A 26,514-nucleotide genomic window follows, 5' to 3' on the forward strand; every position below is an offset into this window, starting at 1 on the left:
ACACTTTCACTAAAAACTATGATTATGTTTATATTATTCAAAATTTTAAAATATAAACAAATTTGTATTTATCCTCTTATGTTTCATAAAAAAATAAACAAAAAATATAATCTACATAAAAATTTAAATGTTTATATCCATCTGCATCTATTTACAAAACTGTATCTAATTTATAATTTATAAAGAAAATATTATATTTCTAGTTATCTGGGCTGAACACTGGAAATGAGAATCTACTATTTGGAGAAATATTTGTTTTTAAATAAAGGTAATAGCACAAATAATGAACAAGCAGTTTGCATTGTTCACTGACACATGTCTTTTTTCTGTTTGTTTTTATTTTATCCAATAACAAATATTGTAACATATTATTTTTTATTTTCGGTAATAAAAAAAAAGTCCTATAAATGTAGGCATGTAGCGCATGTGCATAAATAAGAAAAAAATATTAAACATTGATTTGAAGAAAAGTGAATTCATTAGTCAGTTCTTTCTGTTACACCCCTTATTATAAGTAATTTTGTGGTAATGTAATTACATGTTATTGTATTTAGTTAATACATAAATAATTAAGAACCAATTGATAATATATGTAATAATATATTAAACAGTTACAATTTTCTGACAGCAACATTTTTATAATAGCTGTTTAACGAAAAAAATGTGTGTAAGAAGTAGTCATTTGGAAAATGCTTTATTTAAAATACATTTAAAACAAAGAATAGTAAGTTATTTAATTCTTCATTGCTTCTCAAATAAACATTTAAATATTCAATATAATCCCATGTTGTTGATTGTCATTACTTAGTTAATGAATTGATAACATAATAGCTTCTATGATTAATTGTAATAAAGTTACTTTTTTCACTCAAAAGTAATGTGATTTAACTTAACAAAAAAAAAATAAGTTCAAAATGATTTAATAACCAAAAAAAGTAACTTCCCAGTTAGACGGCCCAGAGTATATTTCACTGGTAGACCAAATTATTTCGTCAGTAAATAAGTGGAAATATGTTCATTTACAGATTATTTGTAAACAAAAAGGCAGAAAGCATATTATTTATTCTTTATAATTTAATCAATGATTATACTTTTAAATATATTTATTATTATTATGTATCATAATCATTTACAGTAACACACATTTATATTGTTTACCTCAAACGTCTGAGGTTGGTTATGGCACTATAATTACAAAATATAGGGCCTAATACAAAATACATTCATTTGCTTAAATCTTAAAATTTTATACAATTGGCCATCATTTCATTAAGTGGTAACCCATGTTAATATTATAATTTATTATTTATAATATGGAATAGACTTTCAAAATCTTTTAAATGTATTATAATAATATAATATAATAAAGTAATGTATAAACACTGTAATTTGAATTAAAAAATAAATTAATAGTTACAACACTTAATGACATACAAACACATTTAAATTTTTAAGATCTAAATCTAACGAAGATAATGAGAAAAAATTGATTTTCACACAATCAATCATATAATATTAACATGATCGTCATCAATAATACAGCTAATTTAAAATTGTCCGAATGAATAAATTAAATGGCATCGGACCATAAATCAGTCTAGAAATATAAACATTTACAGTACAACATAGATAAATTAAGTATAAAATATATAACAATGACAATGACAATTATTTTTAAATAGACAACACGTTCCACATCGCAGGTGGTTAATGTAATACTTGAATGAATAATATACAAAAAATAATATTTCAGCACCTCGTCAATGAACCGCAATGATAAAAATTCTTTATTAATTTTTTTCAGAGCGTAGTTACACTGGCTTGGAACATTGTATGTAATAAATCTTGAGAAAAATAATCGATGGTATAACTTAATAAAATTATATAATATTAGTCCTTAACAGTACAGATAAAATAATAATTTAAAGAATTGTGCGATTTAAAATTTAAAATAATAATAAGTTGATGAGCGCTATTGACAAAAATGAAGGAGGGGCAGTCGTATATAATCGAAATAAGTTGTGCGCGTTAAGTAAAAATACGTTTACACGCAGAATAAAATTTAGTAACATTTTTATGAGGTTTTCAATTAAAAAAAATCATGGTAGGTCTATTAAGACCTAAAAAAAAACGAAAATGTTTAGGAAATGAAGACTGACGACTGCTTAGTAATAGTAGCAATAAAAGTAGTAGTAGTAGTAGTAGTAGTAGTTGTAGTAGTAGTAATAGTAGTAGTAACTTTGGGACAAAATCGGAGAGGCAAGGTTAACACACCACCATCCCTCGTGCAGTTGCTAAGGGACTACTTCCGAGAGAGACAGATGCCGGGGACATAGAAGTCATTAGCGGTGTACCACAAGGATCGGTCATTGGCCCTATCCTCTGTAACATACTTTCTGCAGATGCGGGCGATGGGCTAGAAGACTCGCGGAACTCGAGGCCACAGTAGGAGAGGACATCACGCCAGAGTCGATCATACCTATCATGCAAAATGGTCGAGAGAAATGGGAAGTAGTTAAACGGTACGTCAAGAAAATACCAAGGAGGAGGTAGAGTTCCAAAGACGCGCCAATGGATCATAGTACGGAACTACAAAGGACTACAAAGGCGGCGGCGGCGGGCTGGCTAGCCGGCCTGAGAAAAGGATAAGCTACGACCCGAAAAATTAAAATATGTAGGTTGCTAAGCAAGTTTGTACTGTATGTATTGTAAGTTGAAAACTGTAGTTTATTGTAACATACGATTGCGCACGATGGCGGACCGGCGGGAATGCAAAGCATAGGCAGTTCTCCCCCGGTTCGACGATACCAAGATAAAAAAAAAAAAAGTAGTAGTAGTAGTAGCAGTACTAGTAGTAGTCGTTGTTGTTGTTGTTGTAGTAGTAGAAGTAGTAGTAAGTAATGGTAGAATAATACATGAAGTGGCGTCCTTCGGTCAGAAGCGATACTTGGTCTGGGGCGATCGTCGGTGTGTGTCGTCGCCCTCAAACGTTTCTCATCCACCGGTGCCGGGCGTCCACCGGTCGAACTCTATGCCGCTGTCCGGACTCTGTACGGCCGTGGACAGCGGGCTCAGGTAGCTGGACGTCGACGAGCCCGTCGAGTTGGCCGACTGCTGTTTGGGCTGCGTCCGGGCGTCCATCAACTGCTTCTCGAACGAGTGCAGCTGCTGCATGAAGTGGAAGTTCGGGTCGATGTTCGCTTTGCGCTTCAGCACCATGTTGTACGCTTCGTTCAACGACAGTTGCCGATGGGCCATCAGGTACGCCAGCATCACCGTTACGGAACGCGATATGCCCGCCAAACAGTGCACCAAGACGCCTTTTTTCTGCGCCCGACTCTTATCTGCAACGAACAACCCAACAAATTGTGTTATTATTAGGTATAATGTACACGTGGATTAAAATACTAAACAATAATTGGTCATTATTATTATGTATTCCAGAGACTCGGCTGAATTTGCGATCGAGTGAAGGGTCGGAGGGTTGCTGGAAAACAATATTGAAAAGAAATAATTCATCACTTCAATTTACTAAGAAAACATTATACCTCACAACAACTTTTAAAGACAAACATCGAAATATTTATTGATGTTTCAGTTGAAAATCTGAATATGCGATAATGATGCGGAAACATTGTTTTCGACGGTTACTTGTTTTGAGCTTGTTTGTTGTCCAAAAAATACATACCTATATACCTCAGACAAATTACCTACACACGTGCATTCTAATCATTGCGAGTTGCATTACCCAGTCGGTTATTTCTTTAAAAATGTGTGTTATACAACACAACTTTCAACCCTGATAATAATAATAATAGAAGTCATACTCTGCGACGTCTTGCAAATAATTTGCAAATGCAAACAACCGCCCACGGCCCACCTACAAACGCGACACGGCGGTCGATCACAATCAACACCAATAATCACGACCAACCACGTGACTCCTGAAATATATACACGCGAGTACTTAAACGCCTGTAAGAGGTATATATTTAAAGGCAAGTGTTACCTGTTAGTTGTTACCATGGATTCGTCGGCTTTATTACACGTGGTTATTTTCGTACTTAAGCAATTTCACCCACGTTGGTATAGTAGCGCCCCCGCGTCACGGAAATAGTGGTAATTATTATTATATCACAATTCACAATATACATGTGGCATGTGTGCATAATATAATAATACTATACTTAATGGTTGAATTCGCAGATATCGCTATTTCGGTCGACCCGGGTAAGAACAAACACGCATCAAATACAATATTTAACGACTGGTGTAGTGGTGTGTGTTTTTACTATTAATTATTATTTATTACTTTATAGTTTATTAGCATTAAAATTGATTGTTTCCGTAGCTATTATTGAAAACCCACATCGATTACGGACGGATGTGGCACCTGTTTGTTTTCGACGACGATAACAAAATACAATAATATACACACTACGAACCAATTACGCGGGTCGTGTGTACGCCGCCGTCGACACACGATTGTACGAATATACAATTCCTTATCAGTTGTCTATACCTAATACCTATTAATACTAAGGTCAAATAGGTAAAAACCAAGAGTAGGTGAACTTTACTCCCGGCGGTATTTTTGATACACCGGTAATTACCGGTGTTAAAATGTTTAATACCAAGCGCCCTATAGGCTGGATGTCGCGCCGTGCCGCCGTTAGGATGTTGAATTCAATAGACTATTGAGCAACATTTTATTTAATTATTGGTGGAAATGATATTAGACATTAGTTAAATAATAATAAATATTTTACCTAAATTACTCTGCATGAATAGTATTCGGAACTTAAATGTTCAGTTTACAAGACAAACTGTAAGTTGTACGTTGTAAGTGTTATATACAAAATTAATAGCAAATAATGATTAATTTCCAATATTTTGTTAATATACATTTTTATTGAATTCGTGGCTTAGCAGTTAGAACTAAATGCCAATTAACTGTTACCTATGTTTAGGTCTATTATGAAACGGGCGTTCATTCAAATTGATTAGAATGTACAAGTACGAATTCATTTGATACAATTTTTTGTAGTAAAATAATAATTTATCATTATTTTAAACTTAAGATGTTTGTAAGATCCTATAACTAAAATATTGAAGGCAGTAAAAATAACAATAATAAAGACCGTGTAATTAAATTTCTTGTCTTATTCTTTTGTAAAAAACATGTTTGTAATTCAGTTATTAACAACGTAAATGTATCCAGATCACACACATTAAGGTTTCAAATAATTTAACTTGGAATATTATCATTAAACGTTAAATGTTTAAGAACCACTAAGTACTTGCGTAGCCGTGTGTACACGCACGGAGGAAATGTTATTAAATGGCACGACTAAAAAGCACCGTGAGAAAATCAACACACTTGCGGTGGTGGCGGTGCGTTTTAGCTTCGGTTAAAAAAACAATGGGCAAATCTAAATCTAAGAACGCATTGCGCAATCTTTGTTATCTTTATTCGAAGAATTGCCCACACTCACGGACAATGGACATAATATAATATATTTATATATAATATATACTATATATTATATAAATACACATCCGGTAAATTCACTGAGACAGCTCTACCAATATTATGTACCCATTCATTCAAATTTTGATTTTTGGAAAAAGTACTTTTATAAACCATCTGTAATAAAATATAATTGGATATGTAGGGAATTAAAAAAGGATTTTTCGGGATTTCCCGATTTTTCATAAAACATAAAACTATTATAAATTATGTTTTCAAATTTATATTCTTTAGACTTATAGTATTTTTCTATTGCAGTACTTCCTACTTCTAGTAATTGTTCTACGTGGATTACTACAACTTGCAAGCAGAAGACACGCGAATTAGGTTTTGAAATTTTTAAAAATTATCCTAGTTTTAACTTGATTGACAAGTTAACAACGTGCTTTAACGGAAATTAAAGCAACGACTAACGGCGTCCGTATTCAACGTACTCAACGTACTAATCTCGAGATAGCATAAATATAAAAACTATTTTTACAAGCTGCCCAGTGCACACGGTATTTAGTACTTGAGCATTTAAGCATATGTAGATGGCTTACGGGAAAATGAAAACGGAAATATCAACAGGACGTTACGCGTACAGGAAGGCGGGAATCCGCTACGAGGTATAATAATAACATATATTACGTACGTTGCGGCCATTGTGTATGGACGCGACCGACTGCCGTGCTATTGTGTAATTTTTTTAAATCCATTTCCGTCGTATATCATTATTATTATTAATATTATTGTTTGAAACTGAAGAAAAAATATTACGAAATAGGTAATATCATTAAAAAATCAAACCCGTACCGTACATAAGATGTATTTTACGTATATAAATATAGTATATTGTATAATATTGTATACATTATTATTTATTAGGCGTATATCGTATAAAATATATGAATAAGGAACGTACAACAACGATTTCTACTGAAAAATGTATTCAATGTATACTGGCCCTTAAAAAATAATCTGAACTGCCTTGAGGCTCGGCAACTATTGGTACACATGCATATTTAATTCACCATTGCGTACACATCACCGTCTGCACTCGAATCGTCAAAAACTCAATAATAATATGAATTTTTCAAGAGATCCGGGGAACCATGCAAAGTTCTGTACTCACTGACGTCAGACGACGACGGGAGAGAGCAGTGTAATGGCGTCTGTTTAGTTTGTCGAAAATGTTTATTCGATGAGACAGCGGCCGGCGGGAGATTAGCTCGATAAAAGCGCAACCACATTGAAAAAAGTTGTGGACAAATCTATTGTTACACGGCTCTGGCAAGACACAAACATCCGCAAATGCTTATCAGTTATCATCATGAAATATCTTTCTCGTTTAAAATCCGTCCAACTCAACGTTGCTGAAACAGACTACCCATGACGTATGACTTCGTCTCGTCAATTCATCACCATCATCGTCATCATATTGTGTTTCGAAATTTATCATGACTATTATTCATTATTATTAATTATTCATTTTTACTTACTCGCACCCAGTGGCGCAAATAAACAGCCACTACTCGCGCCGTCGATTGCCTACACGGCTCTACACACACTCCTCACCGGCTACCAAATACGATTATATAATACTACATTAAATATTATCATGTATAAGTGTTATGATTAGTCAACAACCAAATGCATATAATATATAAAATCATAAAAATAATAACCCGTTATTTTTTCGGAACGACAAAAATACGTAAACCGCGAAAACTTTATAAATTGTATCCGTGTCCCTAATTAATAGTGTAGTTTACACGCAGTCGACTACAGACATAATTAATTGCATTCCTTCCCCGGTGTGTATAGACGTCAGAAATCTCACGCCGGAACTAATCCAGTGAGTCAGAAACGACAAAAACTACACGCGTTGTGTTCACGCAGGCACGGCGTAGATTAAAATCGTTGCAAACGACGCCAAGTCGACTGCGGAGTTAAATTTACTGTTTTTGCCATTATATATCTGATTAAAAAATGCATACAAAACGTTTTTCTTTTATTTCACACTTTTGTGTCAGCAGTTTTTATTTATTACGTGCGATAGGTATATGTATTATTAGGATATCTATTTATAACTCAAAATACATGTACTCGCGAATTAAATACGATGAACATATTAGTGCTAATGAATGCGTATTTACAATGATAGTAATATACAATAAAGTGATTTATGTTTAAAAAAAAATATTATTATTCTATCATTACTTATACATATATTTGATTATTAACTTACATAATATAATAACAATAGTATAGAAGACACACGGTTGTCGGTTGCATCACACAATTTAACTGTTAAACCCAAATACTTATTTATTATACCTACAATAATGTTGTCTGTATAATACAAAGATTTAATTTATTTAAACTTCGTATATTTTTATAATAATAATACACGAGTAGTTACCGAATTAATGAATTCGATAACGTGCGACTTCGCGCGACAGTATAGTAAATTAGTTTACAACAAAGAGCGAGAAAAGATCTCGTTGTCGTATAGATTTTAAAGGTGTTGGTTGATGGAAAAGGCATATGTGAAACAGTTATACTACCAAAAAGTCCAAGGTCAAAAAGTCGGGTACATATGATTAGGTAGAAGAAAAAATACGTTGTGATGCACAATCAAACTTCCAATTAGCATTATTAAAAATTGTAACTAAATTATTTACCTGACGAAATTAATAAATAATCTTGTACGTACCAAAAATCGGCAAGATATTCAAAAAATATATTTAATGATCACTTATTATATGTTCCTAAATCAGGGCGGAGGCTTTACTTTTATGTATTTTTATTACATCCGTTTACCTCATAACCCCAAATTGTTTTATTCTTACATTTTACCCCAAATTGTTTTATTCTTACATTAGTGTAATACTGTAGTAGGGTAGTGCAAATGTTATACACAAAATCAACTCTTAAATAATCAATGACTTCAGCTAACCTTCGTCGTTCGACAATGAACGATCCGATGAGTTGCGAGACCTCGTAGGGTCAACGAATAGTGACCGACATTCTCGAACGCGGTGGCCGACATTTTCGCGAAAGGGTCGAGATATTTCGTCTCTGGACCGGCAGGGTGGTGTGTACTGCGTGTTATCATCATTGGCGGGGGTGTAGTAGCGGTGCACTGTCGGCGGCCCTCCCCTTACAGACAATACCATCATATACACGGACGGCTTTGACCCGGATATTGATCGTAACATGGTGCGAGAGCGCACGCGCGCAACGACCAACGAGACGGCCCACTCTCATTCAAAGGTTCAGTTCATTGATAAAATGTCTCTCTACCCCTCACCCTTCAAAACATTACTCTCCTACTACTCCTACGCAGCCACCCCTCCCAGCTCCCGGTATTCCGTAACTTGTTGATGGGGACGCCAACCTTTCCTCCCCACTCCACCGCCAAAAAGTTTCACTTCGTGTTTCAATTCCGTGCGCGTGTTATAACGTGGATCCGGTGCGCGTGGGAGCACTTCCATTCCGACATATACGTCGGCAGACTGCGTGGGCGTCTTCATTCACGGAATTTACCAGCGCGCGCGCACAAGAATATACTCACGCACCACGAGTAAAGAGTGCATATATACAATAACGACACCACCACTAAATATGTGTCCAGAGTTAGAAATTTCATGAAAATAATATCACACTGCCAAGAAATCACACGCTAGACGTTTTTTTAAATATATACTTCAAATACGCGTTTAATTATAGGTGCACGACGGGAAAAAAATAAACGTAATTTTAACGCATCGTACAGCGGCGGACGGACGTTTAATTAAAATTCTTTTCGGGGTTATTTAAGGCGTTAAAAAAATGTACGGTCGCCAAGAACTCCTGGAACACGTGTTTCTTGTAAGCAGTCCGTTCGCCGATATCGATTCACAGTAATCTATTTATGAAAATATTTTAAATATAATATTATGTACTCGCAATTACTACCACATTAACGGTTATGACTTAAAACCGTATTACCTATACGGCCAAAAATAATATTTCAACAAATAACAATAACTAATAAAACAAAACCCTAACACTCGAGAGTCGAGAGTATTTAGCATTTGAAAAAAAAATATCATGGCCATGTTTATTACGCATTTCTTTAAAACGATTGAGTATAATTTAAAATATATTTATCACCATAATATATAGGTAATAAAGAATAAACAACTATAGTCATACCGATCTCACTGAATCTTTTATTATATTTTATGAATCACATAACCCATTTTTCCTGTATGTGATGTGCCTCGGCATTGTTAGTATCCAAAGTTTTGAAAATCTAACGTGCATGCGCAATCGGTAATATTTCAAACTCACACGGTTGAAACGATACATCACGTCATCGTCATTTAAGGTATACTGCGCCATGGAAATTGCAATAAAAAAAATGTCACACCACTTAGAGATCTAAATTTAAAAAGGAAATGTTCAATTTACAATAAACAGTGAATAGCTGATATAAAATGTAGTGTCGTTACGCCAGATTAAATGAAAACCTGTCTTTACAACCAGTAACACATACGATTAGAAGGAAACAACAAGAAAACGCTATGCAAAGTTAAATTTTCTCAACACTCATTACTACCGCCGCCAACATACATCATATAATTTTTTTCACAATTCAATTTCGAAACAGACTAGCCGGGATAAAATCATGAGCGTGTGCGAAAACCCACTACTTACTCGCCCACAGTAGCGACGTTTATTGCGTTTAATATTTCGGCGAAACAGTGACAAACACCTGGGGCATGATAATACATCATAAAAATACGTAATACGTACCAACTACATGTAAGCCATCGTCGCAGACGACACACCCAGGGCAGGGAATAAAACGAACTTGAGACCCGATCGCAAACTAAGTGATAGAAAAATGTACCGTATAAAAAACTCACCGATGAATTCTATTGCTTGAGGGAAAAAGCTGGCAAGGTTTTGTCCGATATGATCGGAAATGGGTATCTGCATGTACTTGATATGTCCTTGTTCTTCGAAAGTGTTAGGCAAGTCCGACGTAACGTTCAAAATATACTAAAAAAAAAAAAACAAACGACCAAATCGATTATTAATCGTTATACATTCAGGCCCTTTGCAGTTAAACAACCCGTTTAGAATTTTTTTATTTGTATATAATTTGCTGGTTCATTTTATAGCTTATTGAATGAAATTTATACCTAGCAGTCAAAAATTATTTTTAAAGCCATTTAGAAATCATCTACTATTTCACCAAACAGACAACTAATTATATAAGTATGAAACTATGAAGTACTATTCAGTAAGCTAAAAAATATGGCATGAAATACAAATAATATTGTTATTATTGCAATATTATATTTTATTACATTACAAGTATTAACGTATTAATAGTGCTTTTTTACATAAAATGTCGGGTAATCAAATTCTAAATGTCAACAGTCGTTAACTATTTCTTTGTATAAAATACATGTTATTTAATTTGATTTGACTTGTAACAATGGTAAAATATGTATTATTAAAGTATAAATACGATTGTTTTAATAATATATATAGTGTACAGTGTATCTATATTCTACAATATAAGATAAAATATTATATTATATAAGTATTATCTATATTTAGTTAAATATATTTTTTTAATATTTCATAATTCTTCAGATATTTTTATAATAACACACAATAAGCCAGTCGTTTGGAAAAATAATATTATTTAAGTGGTTTCTTAAGGTACGCGGGTTACCCTACGGCTTACAGAGTTAAAACAGTGGAACAGGCTCGGCGGCTAGGCAGCGACTATCTGCGGTACAGCGATGACTGTCCTTCCAAACGCTGCAGGGAAACCGTACCTTAACAAGATTAATCGGCTAAACGCTGCCTTACTTAAAGACTAGAAAAAGCTTGCAAAAAATAGGAATTTCTTTATATCTACGGGACATATGAAATTACCTCTATCCGGTGTTTCTTGAGCCATTCCAAGTCTTCTGAATTGGTCGCGTTACCAAGGAACAGGTCGGGTAGGATCTCCACAGGAAAGTCACGGTCTTCATCGTAGCCAAGTATCGAACTGGAACTGTCCACGTCAGATAGACTGTCGATGTCTGAACCACCGGAGCTCTCAGGCGATGTGCTGAGCACGGACAGCAACTGGTGCTGACGGCGTGAGTTCCGGGTGTGAGGCACAAGCGATGGGGTGATGTGTAGCGACCGCAAGCCCATCAGGGTGTCTGTATCGCCAATGAAACCAGTCATGTCGTCGTTGGCCCGGGCGCAACGTTCCAAGAACGATTCACACCATTCTGGATACGATTGTTGGAACGCGTCGAAACTCTCTGAAAAAAAATTATTAACATTATCATTATTGAATGCTTAAATATTATAAGTATAGAAGAAACCACAAATCTATATGGTATTTTGATCACTTATCAAGTATATGTTGCCACAGAGGAGTAAAAAGCGCACAACTATTTGAAACCTAATCAATTTTTTCGGCTAAATACTAACATTATAAAAATAGATAGTAATTATTTTTTCGAGTTTGTTTGTCCTTCTTAAGTATAATTTAAAAACTTATTTTCACACGTATGCATCTGTATACGATTAACAGAAGTCCGGAACTATCGTTCTGTTTCCGGAGCTAACGAGTTTTCTATTACCACGTCTACTAAGTAATAACTAACAGTAGTTATTACTTAATACTTACTGCTATAAATAAACTCTTTTTACGAGTAGGTACCGACCAACATTGTATTTATTACTTACGTCTATCACCACGGTTCACGATATTTTAACGCGATACGTTTTCATTATATTTGAGTAGCGGGTTTCTGTGCATCGAGTGAAATTCTATATTGTAGTTCTAAAGAGTGTAGTTATGTGGAAATAAAGTTACTAGTTAATGAATAGTGACCATTAAAAGATAATCATTTATTAAGTAATATAGGTGATCAATTAATTGGGAAGTGTTTGTTTGAGGGGAGGGGGTGGATATCAATATTTACTTTCGTACAGTTCATCAGTTGACTTAAAATACATCAAATACAATTTAAAAAAAATAAAAACCAATTAAAAGATATAGCTAGGTACGAATAAAATGCGTGTATAGTTTTCATAATGATTTAGAAATTTTCGTATTATAATGCAAAAAAAAGTTCCCATGTTAAAATTAAATTTACGCAAATTGACATGCCTAATCGTAATAATAAATATGTAGTTCTTTTTTCAGCTTGCTCGCTATATCTGAAGACACTATAATTGAAAATTTAACATACCGTTGCTATAAAAGGGCTTGTTTTCATAGAAAACCTATTTTAGTCGTGCCTTTTCAATGACTTCAGTGCATCAGTTGCATTATTTACAAGGCGAGGCTTCAATGTTTTAATTTATTACTAGACATAAAAACCTCTAGTAACAAGCCGTGACCAAAACTCGTTGTTTATGGATTTATTGAAGTGTTTAATACAAATCCAACATTATTTATATACGTTACTCATATATACATATTATAATAGTTATATTCTTAACAACTTAACGTCGTCAACTATTTTGCTTGCATTATAATACATATCATACAACATATAAGTCGTAACATATGGATGATATTTATTTAGATGTTTAGTTCATTGTTAATAAGTATATAAGTGGTAATTTATAATATTCTCTAACCCCGAGGTGTGTCTTTCAACATACTCCAACATATGGTAACAACATCCTGACGCTTCAGGACTATTCATAGAAATCAGTTCGTAACACATAATCGGACCGACAATATTCTAACTTTAAATTCAAAAACATAATAAAAGTGACGATATGCTATTTAAATGTGTGTATAGAGTTAAATTTCGATTATTATTGACATTACATGCCGAGGAAAAAGTTACAAACAGTTTTATATAAATCAAAATAACTATGTATATCGTAATATTTACGCGTTTTACTTAAATATTTAACAGTTTCATTGATTTTCGTCCATCAATACTATTAGTAATGATTGAATTCGTAAATAGCAAAAAAAATATCGACACGGTAAAAAACATAAATAAATGCGGAAGTATGGCGAAAACGATTTTATCTAGATAATTGATGAAAATAAATCATTTAGAAATGGCTTCGTCAACAAATTTCCGAACGAATAGACCACGACCGACGATATTATATTATGCTGTAAACACAAACTCGCAAATATAGACAATATATTTAATCTTAAAGAAAATAAAAAAATCCTCATCGAGGTTTACGAAAAGTATTTTTAACGTATGTTAGTTTCAAATCAAATTTTCCGCCACCCACGCACGCACTCGTTTTTTTCCATTTCGTCAGAGTAAAGAAAACATTCCCTGTAACAGTGTATGTGTGGGTTCGCGATGAGTGGGCGCCGCCTTCACCGCTCCTGATCGCCTCGTGGTAAATAACATTGGCGCTTCTCACAAAGGGTCCCCGTCCTCATCGTCATCTAGACCAGGCGGCGGCTGCAACAACGACGCATCGATCGACCAACACCGACCGGCTCAAGTATACAATATATAATATTAGAGACGTATGGTACGCACAACTCGGGCGGACACCCGACCGGAAATCAAAATTGGCCCACCGGAAACCGGCTGCCAATAAAACCGGATGATTTATTAACGAACCCACGACGACGTACCCTGCCACCACCAACGCCCAATACTCTTATTCTCGGGACATATTATATATTATACATAGGCACCGAGTGTTTGTCGAGTCCGGTCACATTAATCCCCAGACGGGAAAAAAAATAACAAACCTATCTATTTTTTGTATTGTTATTATTATCGTCGTAACGCTTTATACAACTCGATACACTCAAGAACACTTTTCTTGAGCTGGTTACAGCAAAAATACGAAAAACCACGAATAAAAACATCTTAATTATGATGAAAAATAAACAAGTGCGTCCGGTGCTCGTCGAGAACATATATATACGCGCCATCATAAATGAAAATAGGTCAAGACGAAACATAATGGCGACCCACGTGTATTAACAACTAACAACCCCCGGAACGCCTACTCGGACAAAAATTTCGATATATGGCACACGTTAACCGGTTTTAATTGTATTTTTCCAAACTCAAAATCGCCCACCGTCGTTGTGGTTGATAAAAATAATCTTAATAGAAAAATCTTTTCCTAGTAAAAATAAATGGCGGTAAACAATAACGAGCACGGGACAGGAGATCGGACAGTGCTGGCCGATGCACCGCACGTGGTATTTCCATCGTCTGGTTGCCATGGGGCACGAGGTGCGCTTCAATGAATATGAAAACCTGACGGAGGCAAGGCGCGTGATCACGTAACACGTTCTACATTACATAAAGACCTTTTTATAAAATAAACCCCACCGCCGTCGTACCAGCAACGACCCACGCGTTTTCAGAGGCCCGATTATATCGATCCTCCGGCCGAGGCCCATACAAATATATAGGTCAACTCCGAGCGTATTATTAACTTACTGTGAACACAGACCGCGCACCGCTCGGAAAATACTTCACATGCTGGACCGGGTTTGTTGTTAACTTAACCTCCCCATCAATGATCGAATAGAAGTGTTCTTAACTTTAACTCTAATTGATTATATTTTTAACAGATTCTTTATATTCACTGCGTAGAATGCGATCGATTGATACACCGTAGCACTAATTTGTATTCGCTGCTATAATGTGATAGATTAATTATTATTATTTATGAAAATGTTTCAATATTCGTTCACCTCGAAAACCTGCAGGTTCATTACTCTTGTTGTTGTTCGAAATAATCTCATTTAAAATCTTTATCTACTATTATTGAACGCCTGCTGCCCAACACAAGTGGCCAAATATAATTAATAACACTCATAAAGGTATTTATTTTATATTATTGAACTATTCAATTAAATAATGAATAATATTATCATGAATAAAATGTAAAATGAATACAAAACCAATGGAATCTAATCCAAACATTACTCTTATAGTTTTATATACCTAATTACTTGGACGGTATTTATTAAGGTGGTTATCGTTTTAATTATATATTTCGTTTTATGTTACATAAAAATTAATTTTACTTAATAAAATGACAATCATGACTCTCACCATCTTAAATTACAACACTAAAAATTTAACTATTAACCACAACCATAGTGATCGGTCACGAATAAATCCTCAATAATTTTAACATTTTTATAAAATAAAAGGCATATTATCTAGCTTGGTGTTTCGTGACGCGGAGTTTAAAGTTTAAAATATATAATAAGATAAACCATAGGTCATTTTTTGACGTATTAAATGTAGTATATTACTGCTTTAAGTAGAACAGTTATTATTATTATTACACAATAATAGATCTAAGTAATTAAACAGAATAATCAAAGTTAATTGCATTCTAAATAAATGTATTGTCGTACAATAGAAAATTCTAATCATAGTACATTTAAATCCGTTATATATTATTATATTAAACAAACAAGTAAAACAGTGGTTGCTAGTAGAGTGGTATCCTAACAATAATATAACCAAGCACATGATTTGCATAATGCAGAAAGCTTACGTCTCAACTACTTAGTCCCTACTCCCTAGTAGGCACTTGACAGTAACACCAAATAAAAGAAAACATACCTCTATATGTCATATACATTTTTTGATCACTGCAAATGGTAAATAATTCAAAGTGTCTAAATATAAAATGGGTGTTTATAGACGCACCACCGGATATCCTTCATAAGAATGAACGTAGAGTGCGAGAAATCCGCACCAGAGTCGTACGTTTTTAAAATAGGTTGTATGTTTTTCGAATTCCCAGCAGTAGTGGAAACGGAAACCGGGCGACTTATTTTCGGACTAGGCGTGTCCGGGGTACTGGTTTTTGCACGCCAAGGCCTCCCGCTGAAAAGGAAGCGCGCAACGGATCCTAAATGCCGGAAACGTACATCCGGTTTAGTTTAAAAACACACGGCAGGATAAACACATACGTATGCGCACGCGCCGGATACAGGCAGTTTGGTTGTGAAACAAAACATGCGCTCTTTCCGGCTATTCAATTGGATCTTTTCGCCCGTTGGAAAAAATAACTCACTCAAATAAACTCTGTAAATATCATTCAAAATAACGATATTAAATTAAAAACGTGAAAAACGGGTAAACCATAACTTGTACCCTTATGTGCGTGGGGGTATAAAATAAAAAAACATAATGTCTATCCTGAGCAGTTTCCGTTTCTTTGACTCGTTTGCGTGGGAAACGACTAAAATTATACAGCTACACAACTACTGCTGCGACCGATTGACGATTCCGGTTTATCATTGATTAACTAAAGACTGGCGCGCACGTCTTGTGAATGACGTAAATGCGATTCATGAAAAAGAACATAATCCAAATCGTTTGAGTTATGTCCGGCGGCAATGTCAAATGTGTATACATTCTCCGATACAAAAACGTGTACGTTATATACGTTTGTACCGATAATGGATAGTTAATGTATATTAAAGTCTATACTCTATAGGTAGATACTCGTTGCATAACATATTTACACGTTGTTTAAGTGACCCGCCAGGAGAACTTTGAATATTTATTCATTGCGTAGAAAACTGCAGGTTTATTCGCGAATGTCGTCAGCTGTCAGCAAGATGTAGGTAGTATTACGACCGGCTGCAATGTTGCCAGGTTTTATTTTTTGTTGATTAAGTAAATTATTTTAGTTGGATAGAAGTTTTTTAATCACAAACAAACCGAAACAATTTACATTAAAATCCAGACAAATAGTCGGGTGAATATGTACTTTGGACGATACCATTAATGACAATATTTGTATTACAATGTCAGCAATACTGAATTTTTAACGAAAACTGCCATATTATTTCTGCTACACGCACATTAATTTAGTATAATGTTTATTATTCTACAAAATAGCCGAATTATAGGTTAGGTTACTTGAAATTGTAACATGAGAAGTCGAACTAAGTTACATTCAATTTTTTTATCTTTAACGTATGAGAAACTCCATTAAAATATTTTTATTTATCACGGAGCTATGAGGTAACCGGGAGCTATCTGAGGTAACCGGGACTTTTCGGACACACTATATATCAAAAAAATAAAAGTATAAGTAAAAATAAGCATTTGAACACAATTTGGAATTGAACGGCGAAATATACACCACAGAACGCGAACGACAAAAAATAGTTGATTAGCAGTAATTAATAAACGCTTGTCACACAGCATCCCGAGAAACCAGTCACTGTCGCCACCGCCATCACTACCGCCTACTTAATGTCACTGCGTACATATAAATAGACATTAAGACGTATATAATATAAAATATAATATGAATATATGATCTATATTTGACGTACGTATTTTCGTGTTCTGTTAACAAGCCTGGTTTGGCGAAGCGCCGCCTCTAATCTGGGTCCGGAAGTCCGGACTACATATAAATATACAATTATAATAGATCCATCTAATTAATTCGAGACAATAATCGATTGATCTTAGCGCGGAGACCGAGTGATGACGACAGCGGAGTATAGAATTTTTAATAAATAATTACAATAGCTTTTAAAAATCGAAAAAACTCTAAACCAATCAATTGACTTCCATTTGTTTAAGTTTATAAATATTATATTACACTCCGATCTACAGATAGGCACAATAACCAAAATTGCATCCACCTTTTATAAGCGATTCTGATCCCGCATAGCTAACCACCCAACCCCTTCATTAGAGATCTCAACTCAAATAATATCCCCGGAAATCCACCTAGATGATTAGCTCGTCCATATATCTGCATATTATTACATATATGTTTAAGGTCTACGAGGTCCCCACGCGCGGCGACAATCGCGAATAACGTAAATAATATACAGATAATATTAGCCGCAATGATTTTATTTTTATGTTATAATCGTTTTGCAAAATCGAAACACGTGCGAGCGTAGGTACGTTATTTTCCATATGCTGTTTTACGATTACTGTAGGTAGCTGATAGGTATAGTAGAATATTATAAAGAAAAGGAACTTTTTATCATAAGAAAAAATAAACCGTATACCGGTCCGTAGCAGTCCCACGCGAATCGTTTTACCCGGTATATGATATATATGTATAAAATAATGTTTTCATTAAGCGCGCGCCGGAAACCTTACACGGCCATATGAGGGGGCGGCGGGCAAGACGTTTCCATTGAGAGCGGCGGCGGCAACACACGCACACGCACGCAAACAGGACGGATGAATGATAAAAACACGCCAACGAGACGGGAGCGGGACAAGCCCCCGATGAGGCAACTCAGCCGCCGCCACGCCGTTTCCGGTACCCTCGGTCCGACGTCGTCGTGACTATGCCAATTGTGCACGATGAGAAAATACTTAAAATAATAATAATAAGACTTCCTGTGATCGCGTTTTATCCGACTCTCGGTGTAATGATCATCTGTCGCCAGTCGTTTCGATAGGTTAACGGTGTATACACGCCATGAACGATTTTCGGTAACAATATAAAACTTTTTACGGCCACCCTTATTCTAACTAGCATGGTAAATAGGAAACACCAACAGTGCATTTTACGGAAATTATACGGAAATACTGATATAATATGGGCAGTTCGAAAAAAAAGAACCATATTGTAATATTCTTTATATTATGTATACAGTAGGCACTATATTGTTACATGTTATGGTATCGAAATATACATATAATAGGTATCAAAATAAAAAATACTTTAAGTTACCTCTAAATCCCCACGTATTAGAGCAGTGATGCCCAACCTGCGGCCCGCGAAGATATTCTATGTGGCCCATCGCCCATTACGAATTTTTGAAATAAAACAAAATATTCAAAATAGTTCAATCATTACCTAACCTCAATTATTTTGTAATCTTTTCAATAATCAATAAACGATAATAAAACAAGTCCAATATATACCTATATGTATATCGTATAATGTATACTTTTGAGTAGCAAAATAATATTATTAGATTAAGATTATTTCTACTTATAAATATTTGTTATCCCGCTCCAAGATAATTGTTTACCAAAGTGGCCTGTCGAGGAAAAAAGGTTGAGTCTCCCTGTGTAAGACAATCAGACATCAACATCTTATTTTGAGAAATAGAGAAGAATCTCAGGAGAATACAGCTCAGTATACAGATTGACATCAATTTCTATTCGAAAAACCTTGTTATTTGTACAACTGATTTTCATCGATAATCAGTGGTTATAGTTCTATATACACAATATTCAAAATTATTATTCTACGAAAGTAAATATTACTTGGAATATGTCTTCTATTTCAGAATTGGACATTATAGGCGTATTATACAAATACATATACAGACTAGACGGGCTATGCTGTCTGATTTTGCATATCGCATTAAACAAGATCCTACATTCATTTCCACCCACGAAATCATGCGGCACATCGTATAACGGTATTTACATGTTGAACTATTGTTCAACCTCGTCAAACGAGATAAACTTAATATTTATTTTAACTAAGGTCCGGATTTGTATGCATTTACATATTTGAGTGAGTGCAGTTCGCTGAGAGTGAGAAATGTGGACGATTGAGACACGCAATTCGATTAGATACAGACAATGCATAAAAAAAGTTATTTTGTATATTATTAAGCATATTTTATAAACAAGTTTAATAAAGTTTAAGTACCTAATAAAAGCATTTTTTTCACTATACATAGGTATATTATGTAAGATATTAATAACCCGCAGTTATAAATTTAGCAAAACAATACTGTGCAGTAGGTATATTTTGTTCGCAGGTAGGTACTTGAATTATTTTGTTAATGTTTACATAAACAAATTAAGGTTTATCTTATTAAATTATAACTAAAAATCAGTTTTACATTTTTAACAGTAAGTTGTAAAAAAAATAGTACACAACATTTATTAATGATTTTACTCTTCAAAGCTAGAGTTAACATTTTACACTAACAACAACTTACGAGTCGGAAGCAGAACGAACTTTTTCAAGCTTGAGACAAATTAAAACATTTTTAAGAAACCATGTCTAATGAAAAATTAAAATCTATCGCAATATTAATTATTAGCTATTGAAAAAAAGCCTCTAAAAATTTTAATTTAGATATGCTTGTGGATAAATTTAATGCAATTCATAATATTAATAAAAAAATGTTATCCTAAAAATTAATAATTGTTTATATTAATAATAATATATTAACTATACATAGCAATAATTTCTTGAAAATATGGTATAAACAAATGAATGGGTAATCGAGTAGCCAATAGCCATACATAAATGTCCCACCAGAAAAAAATTGGGCCAGTATCGCCGCCCCCTCCCCTACAATAAAAATATCTGGCGCCACCACTGCTAACGACACATACATAATATACATATCTACTATTATTTATGACAATGCACAGAGATAATTAAAAAACGATTGTCACAGCTTCACATACTATATGTTCATTAAAAAAAAGTATAATAATTGTATTATGTATATTAGATTATACCAAACCATCTATAATTTATTTTACGAAAAATAATTACGGTATTTTTTTGCATTTGATTAGAACAAAAAGTGGTACTTTGAAATTGAAAATTAACAACAATCATTATGCTGATTATATCAAGACTCAAATATTGGTGAATTCTACAGCGTAAATTGTGAAGTCATAAACGCTAATTAGTAATTAGTAATTACTAATCATTTATCGTAAATTAAACTTAACAAAATCAACGCGTGCAATATTAGACTAACAAGACATACATACTAACACAATAATTACCGAAAACTAAAGAAAGACCAAAGTGTGATATAATAATATAGCCAAGTGCAAGTTCAAGATAAAATAATAAATGACACAACAAAAGAGTACAACTCTCGTTTAGGAGGGGGGTTACAAGTAACAGAACGAGTTTTACGAAAAAGTCGAACGAAATATAAATAATATAAGTACTTTCCATTAATGTTTTGACGGGCAGACAAAAAGTCGAAAGTTACTGGCACTTTTAAAAATGTATAACACTCAGAATTCATAAGCTTTCTAATGGAAAAAAAGAGTAACAAGTTATTAGCCGATTACATTTCGTTTAAACGTGGACACAGCATGTCAAAACATCTTAAGAGTTAAGGTACGTGCATTATTTATTTTCTTCATATCTAGAAGATCTAACGTAGAACATATATTTTTCGCATTTTTGATAACAACATCAGTATTGACATATAGTTGAAACTTTCGTTATACTTGGGAGATTAAAAACTGGAGACGAGTCAACAAATCGATCGGATTAGAAAAGAAAATGATTTCCCGGAGGTACCTCCCGGCGGCACCCTGCGGAACTCACTGCACACTATCTAACCGGTCGCGCAAACGACCTTGATTAGGTCACAACACCTACAACGAGGATGGGTACCGACCGAGTGGTAGTTGACCGTGAAGGTTTCCAGCAACAGGCGAGATCGACAAAACTGATGCAACCATTGAATGAATAATAATAATAAGACGTTCATTAAAATATGAATGAACACCGGTCGTATTATTATAATACATAATAAGTGTGCGTGTGTGTATGAGGAGTGTACCGAAAAAAAATTGTTTTCATTATGATCTTCTAGTATACACTATACAGCCACACACACAAAATGAGTGTCTTTATTCATGGACCGACGCCTATGCGTGCGTTGCGTGTGTGTAACCGTAGCTTTATGGCCGACCCGACCATGTACGCACGTAGGATGCGTTCACACCTACAGTCGGAGGAGAGTTCCGCTGAAACAAACACAGTTTTCGGTCAATACCGGTTTGTAATAAATCGGATTCGGTTGTAACGCACAAATGACGAAATGGACATTCCTACGTTATTAGCCGACTTCCTTAACGCATATCACTAGTATGGTGGCGACAGGGGAGGATACAGATTCCCCGAAAAAAGGCTGACCATTGCATTGCGATCATTACAAACCACATAGAATTAAATCTACTTCCATGAATATTCACTTGTGCGCCTTGGCTTAGATTCCAATGTTATTCATAATGCATTTGTAGGTACTATTGGATTACACATAACTTGTACAACCACGGAAAATGAGTATGATAGAAATGCGTTACTAAAATTGCATTAAAAGTGGTCATAAAAATATTGACTTAACTATAAGCACTCACACTTTTGTGAGGTAAACATTAAGAAATAATATCTACCCTTTCTATAAATAATATTTTTCGATTACAATTACAGCAGTAGTAAGAAAACTTAGTGGAAAGTGAAAGCTACTTCAATACCTACATTGTATCATTATTAATTGGTTTGAATATAAATAGAAATAAATTATACATACAAGTTATAGTTGAGTTAATATAATAGGTATGCAATTAGTAATTAGTGATTATTTACATACTGCCAGGAATGGGTAGGTACAAAATATAGTAACATACAAGATTTGCAAGTATCAAATCAACAAAATCATAACTAACAAATTGTTAAATACAATAAAATATAAACAAATTTATAACTAAAAAGAAGAGTTAATGAAACCATACATAAACAAATACATTATTATTGTATACCTAGGTAGAACCAACGTATTAGAAACCAAAATAAAGATAACATTTACTTTAACACATTAAGTCAGGAAAACAAAAGAATGTTCAATTTTTTATTGAAACCGTTAATCTAGAAACATAAAATATGCAACAAGTATTATCAATATGAAATAGTTACTAATTATCATGTAAACTAATTAACAAATTTCACTATTTCAATTTTATTAATTATTTTTGTGTCATCCCCTCTATTTTTATAATATGCAATTTTGAGAGACCATGATTAATGATTATATACAATATGCAGGTACATATACATATGATATTATGTATACATGTACAAATAATAGAGATTATACTACCAGGCTACAACGATTACTATACCAAAAAAAGATATTTTATCAATTATAATTAATGGGTACTTGTAATTTAACAGTATAAAGTATTATGAGTTTACAAATAAAAATAATTTAATGTTATTCAATTTCAATACTCAGTAATTTTTTATAAATAAATTATATAAATCTTAAAATAGTTGTTTTAAATACAGTGAAAATATTAAGAAGTTCATAGAACTCCATTTCTATCACTGGTTAATAATTTTAAATTGTAAATAAGGAATGGTACCCAAATGTTCCATAACAAATATTCAAATAACTACCTACATTTCAGTTTAGGTAGTAACTAGTAAGTAAATAAGAATTAATATGAGTAAATACACAAAGGAATAATAACGAGATAAAAATTATAAAAGTAATTTAACCAGACAACTTTATTATCTTTTGCAAAAAAAACCACATGGTTTCTAAATTATTTTACTAAGGTAAAATATCATAATTTTGTTAAGATTAATGGTAGGTACCTTTTCAAAATATTTTAATTACTTTAATAAGAAAAGATTCCTCCAAAAACTACATCATGTCATGATTATTTAATTAAAGAACTTAAAAGAAACATTTCATGAACTAACATAAATATCACAAATTATTAAGCATACAATTCATTAATAAAATAAAGGTAAATAATGAACCAAATTATTCTAGATACCTACACACATACTAAATTAAGCATAATATCAATAATAGAACTAATTGCAATCTAATATATTATTAACAATACAACATTATAGGTAATTAGTTTAAAAACTACCTGGTAGTTTATAGTAACCGCAATACCAAATACCAATATCTATTATTAGTAGATTCATTAAATTCAAATTAGTTGAGACAATTAATACTCATTGCTAATACAATAAAAGGTTAAATGAGATAAAATAGGTAATATTAAGCGGTTTAATGCCTACTAAGTAATTAGTAGATGTACAATAAAAAGTTGAATACATTAGTTTTAACCAATAAAATAAATATAAATGTATAGAATTGAATAGCTTGGGACTGAAAAAATATGTACCTATTATGTAAGTAATAAAATATTGAGGTATCTACTGGAATTAAATTGTAGTTTCTAAAAAAAAACACATTTTTACCATTAGCAACTACCGAGGAATATTCAACAAGTTTGAATGGTATTTTTTAAATTCATTAAGCTCATACCATATTTTAAAATTTAAAATCCTATTAATCGGTTGCCTAACTGACAGGGCAAGTCAGATAAGAATTATCATTAATATACAACTACTAATGTGTGAACTACCTACTTAATTATTATCACTCGAAATAACTCAAATGTTATCATTACGAAAATTATAAAATGTTTAAAATCATAATAGGTAGTATTCATTATGGTAGATATAGGTTGAAGTACAGAAACATTTCATAATAATCAAGGTACCTCTCTGTATGAACTAAATTATATAATAATAAAAAAATGCATAGGTAGCTATAGCACAAATATAATCTTAAGAAACTCTTACCGTTCAGACAATGAACCTTGCATCCATCCTTCAGCAACCGTTTGGCCAACACAATCATTGTGTCTGATACGGGTGAAGTAGTCTTGCGATCGTCCAAGCGCTCGTCACCGTACAGCACAAATGCGCTTTTCTTGTATGCATTGACAATTTGCTCTCTGAGATCAGTGCACTTTACCGTGGAAGCCAAGTCGATCTTACCAGCGGCCAACCTCCTCAGCATGATAGTGGGGATGCTGAAGTTGACCGCATCGCGGATGTGACAATCTGAGAAGTCCATCGAACTACGACAGTCCAGTATGAGTAACTGACACTTGTTACTGGACGACAGTTCAGAGGCCAGCCATTCACAGCCCACACAGATGTTGGATAACACGGACGAATCATCTTCAGCAGGCATTTCGAAAACTGCTGGGTGCCCACTGCGAAAAATAAAATTTCTAGACGCACATTGATGCTCCGGACACACAACACACGCGGCGAATCTACGAATGTTTTAATTTGTTAATATTTTTTAAATAATATGCCGCATTACAGCGTACTAAATGAGTGTTAACTACAGTACCTAGTTCTCAACGACCGCGGTTAAGAGTTAACGTGGATCATCTTTTTAGAGAAGTAACAATAAAAAGAAATGTACTTTTTAAAATAGGTAAGGTAACACTTCATTAAATTACGAAGACTGAAAAGAATCGTACGAATAAGATTTAAATCGAAAACTACACGATAATGATAACGACAAAATCACACTGCTCACACACGACACACTACTACGACAACATTTTATGGTAAAGGACGCTGATAAATCGGCGGCGGAGAGATGATCACAAGGAGCGCGGCGGCCGATGCGTTCGCCTTGCGCACGCAGTCGTAGTGGAACTGTTGATCGCTGAAATGTAGTGAATGCGTCAATGCGATGACAAAAACATGGACACGGTGAGAACGGAATATGGACGCGGCGCGCACGACAAATACCAATTACCAAGAAAACCCGCGGCGCCCCTCGTCCAGAACACCGACGCGTCCGTCGCTACCTGTCGGGCAACCGCACGCAACTGATCTGGACTCTAGCGCTGCCTATCGGCGTGGCAGCGCATTGGTCATCCGCCCATAGATAGCGCCGTCGCGTCCGAATTCAAATAAAACCGTCTGACCCGTGGACCATTAATTTTTGTTTAAGCGTAGGTGTGGAATAGGTGTTAGCACGGACGAAATTAAATTGATACAATTCAGTAGTATTACTGGTATTATAGGTACAGACCAGACCACAGCTGCTTGATTCATCGTTTGATGGACCATGGACTATGGACAGTTCAATAAATAGGATAAAAAAAAATTTCTTGTATTAGACATTTGGTTGTATTTAAGTAGGTACCTATTGGCTATTCATAAAATACATTAGACTGTTGTTGTAAATCATGACATACTCTGCGAAGATATGGTTTTGTTTTATTTTTAATTTTAATAACAAATTTTCATTAAGTAAAATCTTTGTCGGCTACTCCTTCAATCGGTGGTGCAATCGGTTGTGCGTGGTGGAGGGGGGCGTCCCCGTCGAAATTTATCCCTTAAGTCTGTTGTGAGGACAACTAGGCCACTATTGAGGAGGCCCTGTCAACAGCCAA

The 26,514-nt window shown here is 34.0% G+C and overlaps 1 protein-coding gene across 2 annotated transcripts; it reads right to left on the minus strand.

The window, feature by feature from the left end:
* Positions 1 to 678: 678 nt before the first annotated feature.
* On the minus strand, positions 679 to 25,870 carry LOC111029950 (dual specificity protein phosphatase Mpk3). Of its 2 annotated transcripts, XM_022309214.1 has the most exons (5): positions 25,455 to 25,870; positions 24,893 to 25,374; positions 11,456 to 11,838; positions 10,429 to 10,564; positions 679 to 3,344 (listed from the first exon to the last, which is right to left on the minus strand). In XM_022309214.1, exons 2-5 carry the CDS (start codon positions 25,287 to 25,289, stop codon positions 2,995 to 2,997), a joined length of 1,266 nt encoding a protein of 421 aa, XP_022164906.1. In that variant the 5' UTR covers positions 25,290 to 25,374; positions 25,455 to 25,870; the 3' UTR covers positions 679 to 2,994. The 2 variants fall into 2 exon arrangements, with proteins under 2 accessions (XP_022164906.1, XP_022164905.1); XM_022309213.1 differs by having other exon boundaries at positions 24,893 to 25,870.
* Between the last annotated feature and the right edge of the window lie 644 nt (positions 25,871 to 26,514).

The sequence above is a fragment of the Myzus persicae genome, unplaced genomic scaffold (assembly GCF_001856785.1).
Source record: "Myzus persicae strain clone G006 unplaced genomic scaffold, MPER_G0061.0, whole genome shotgun sequence".
In the NCBI taxonomy this organism is placed as follows: Eukaryota; Metazoa; Arthropoda; class Insecta; order Hemiptera; family Aphididae; genus Myzus; species Myzus persicae.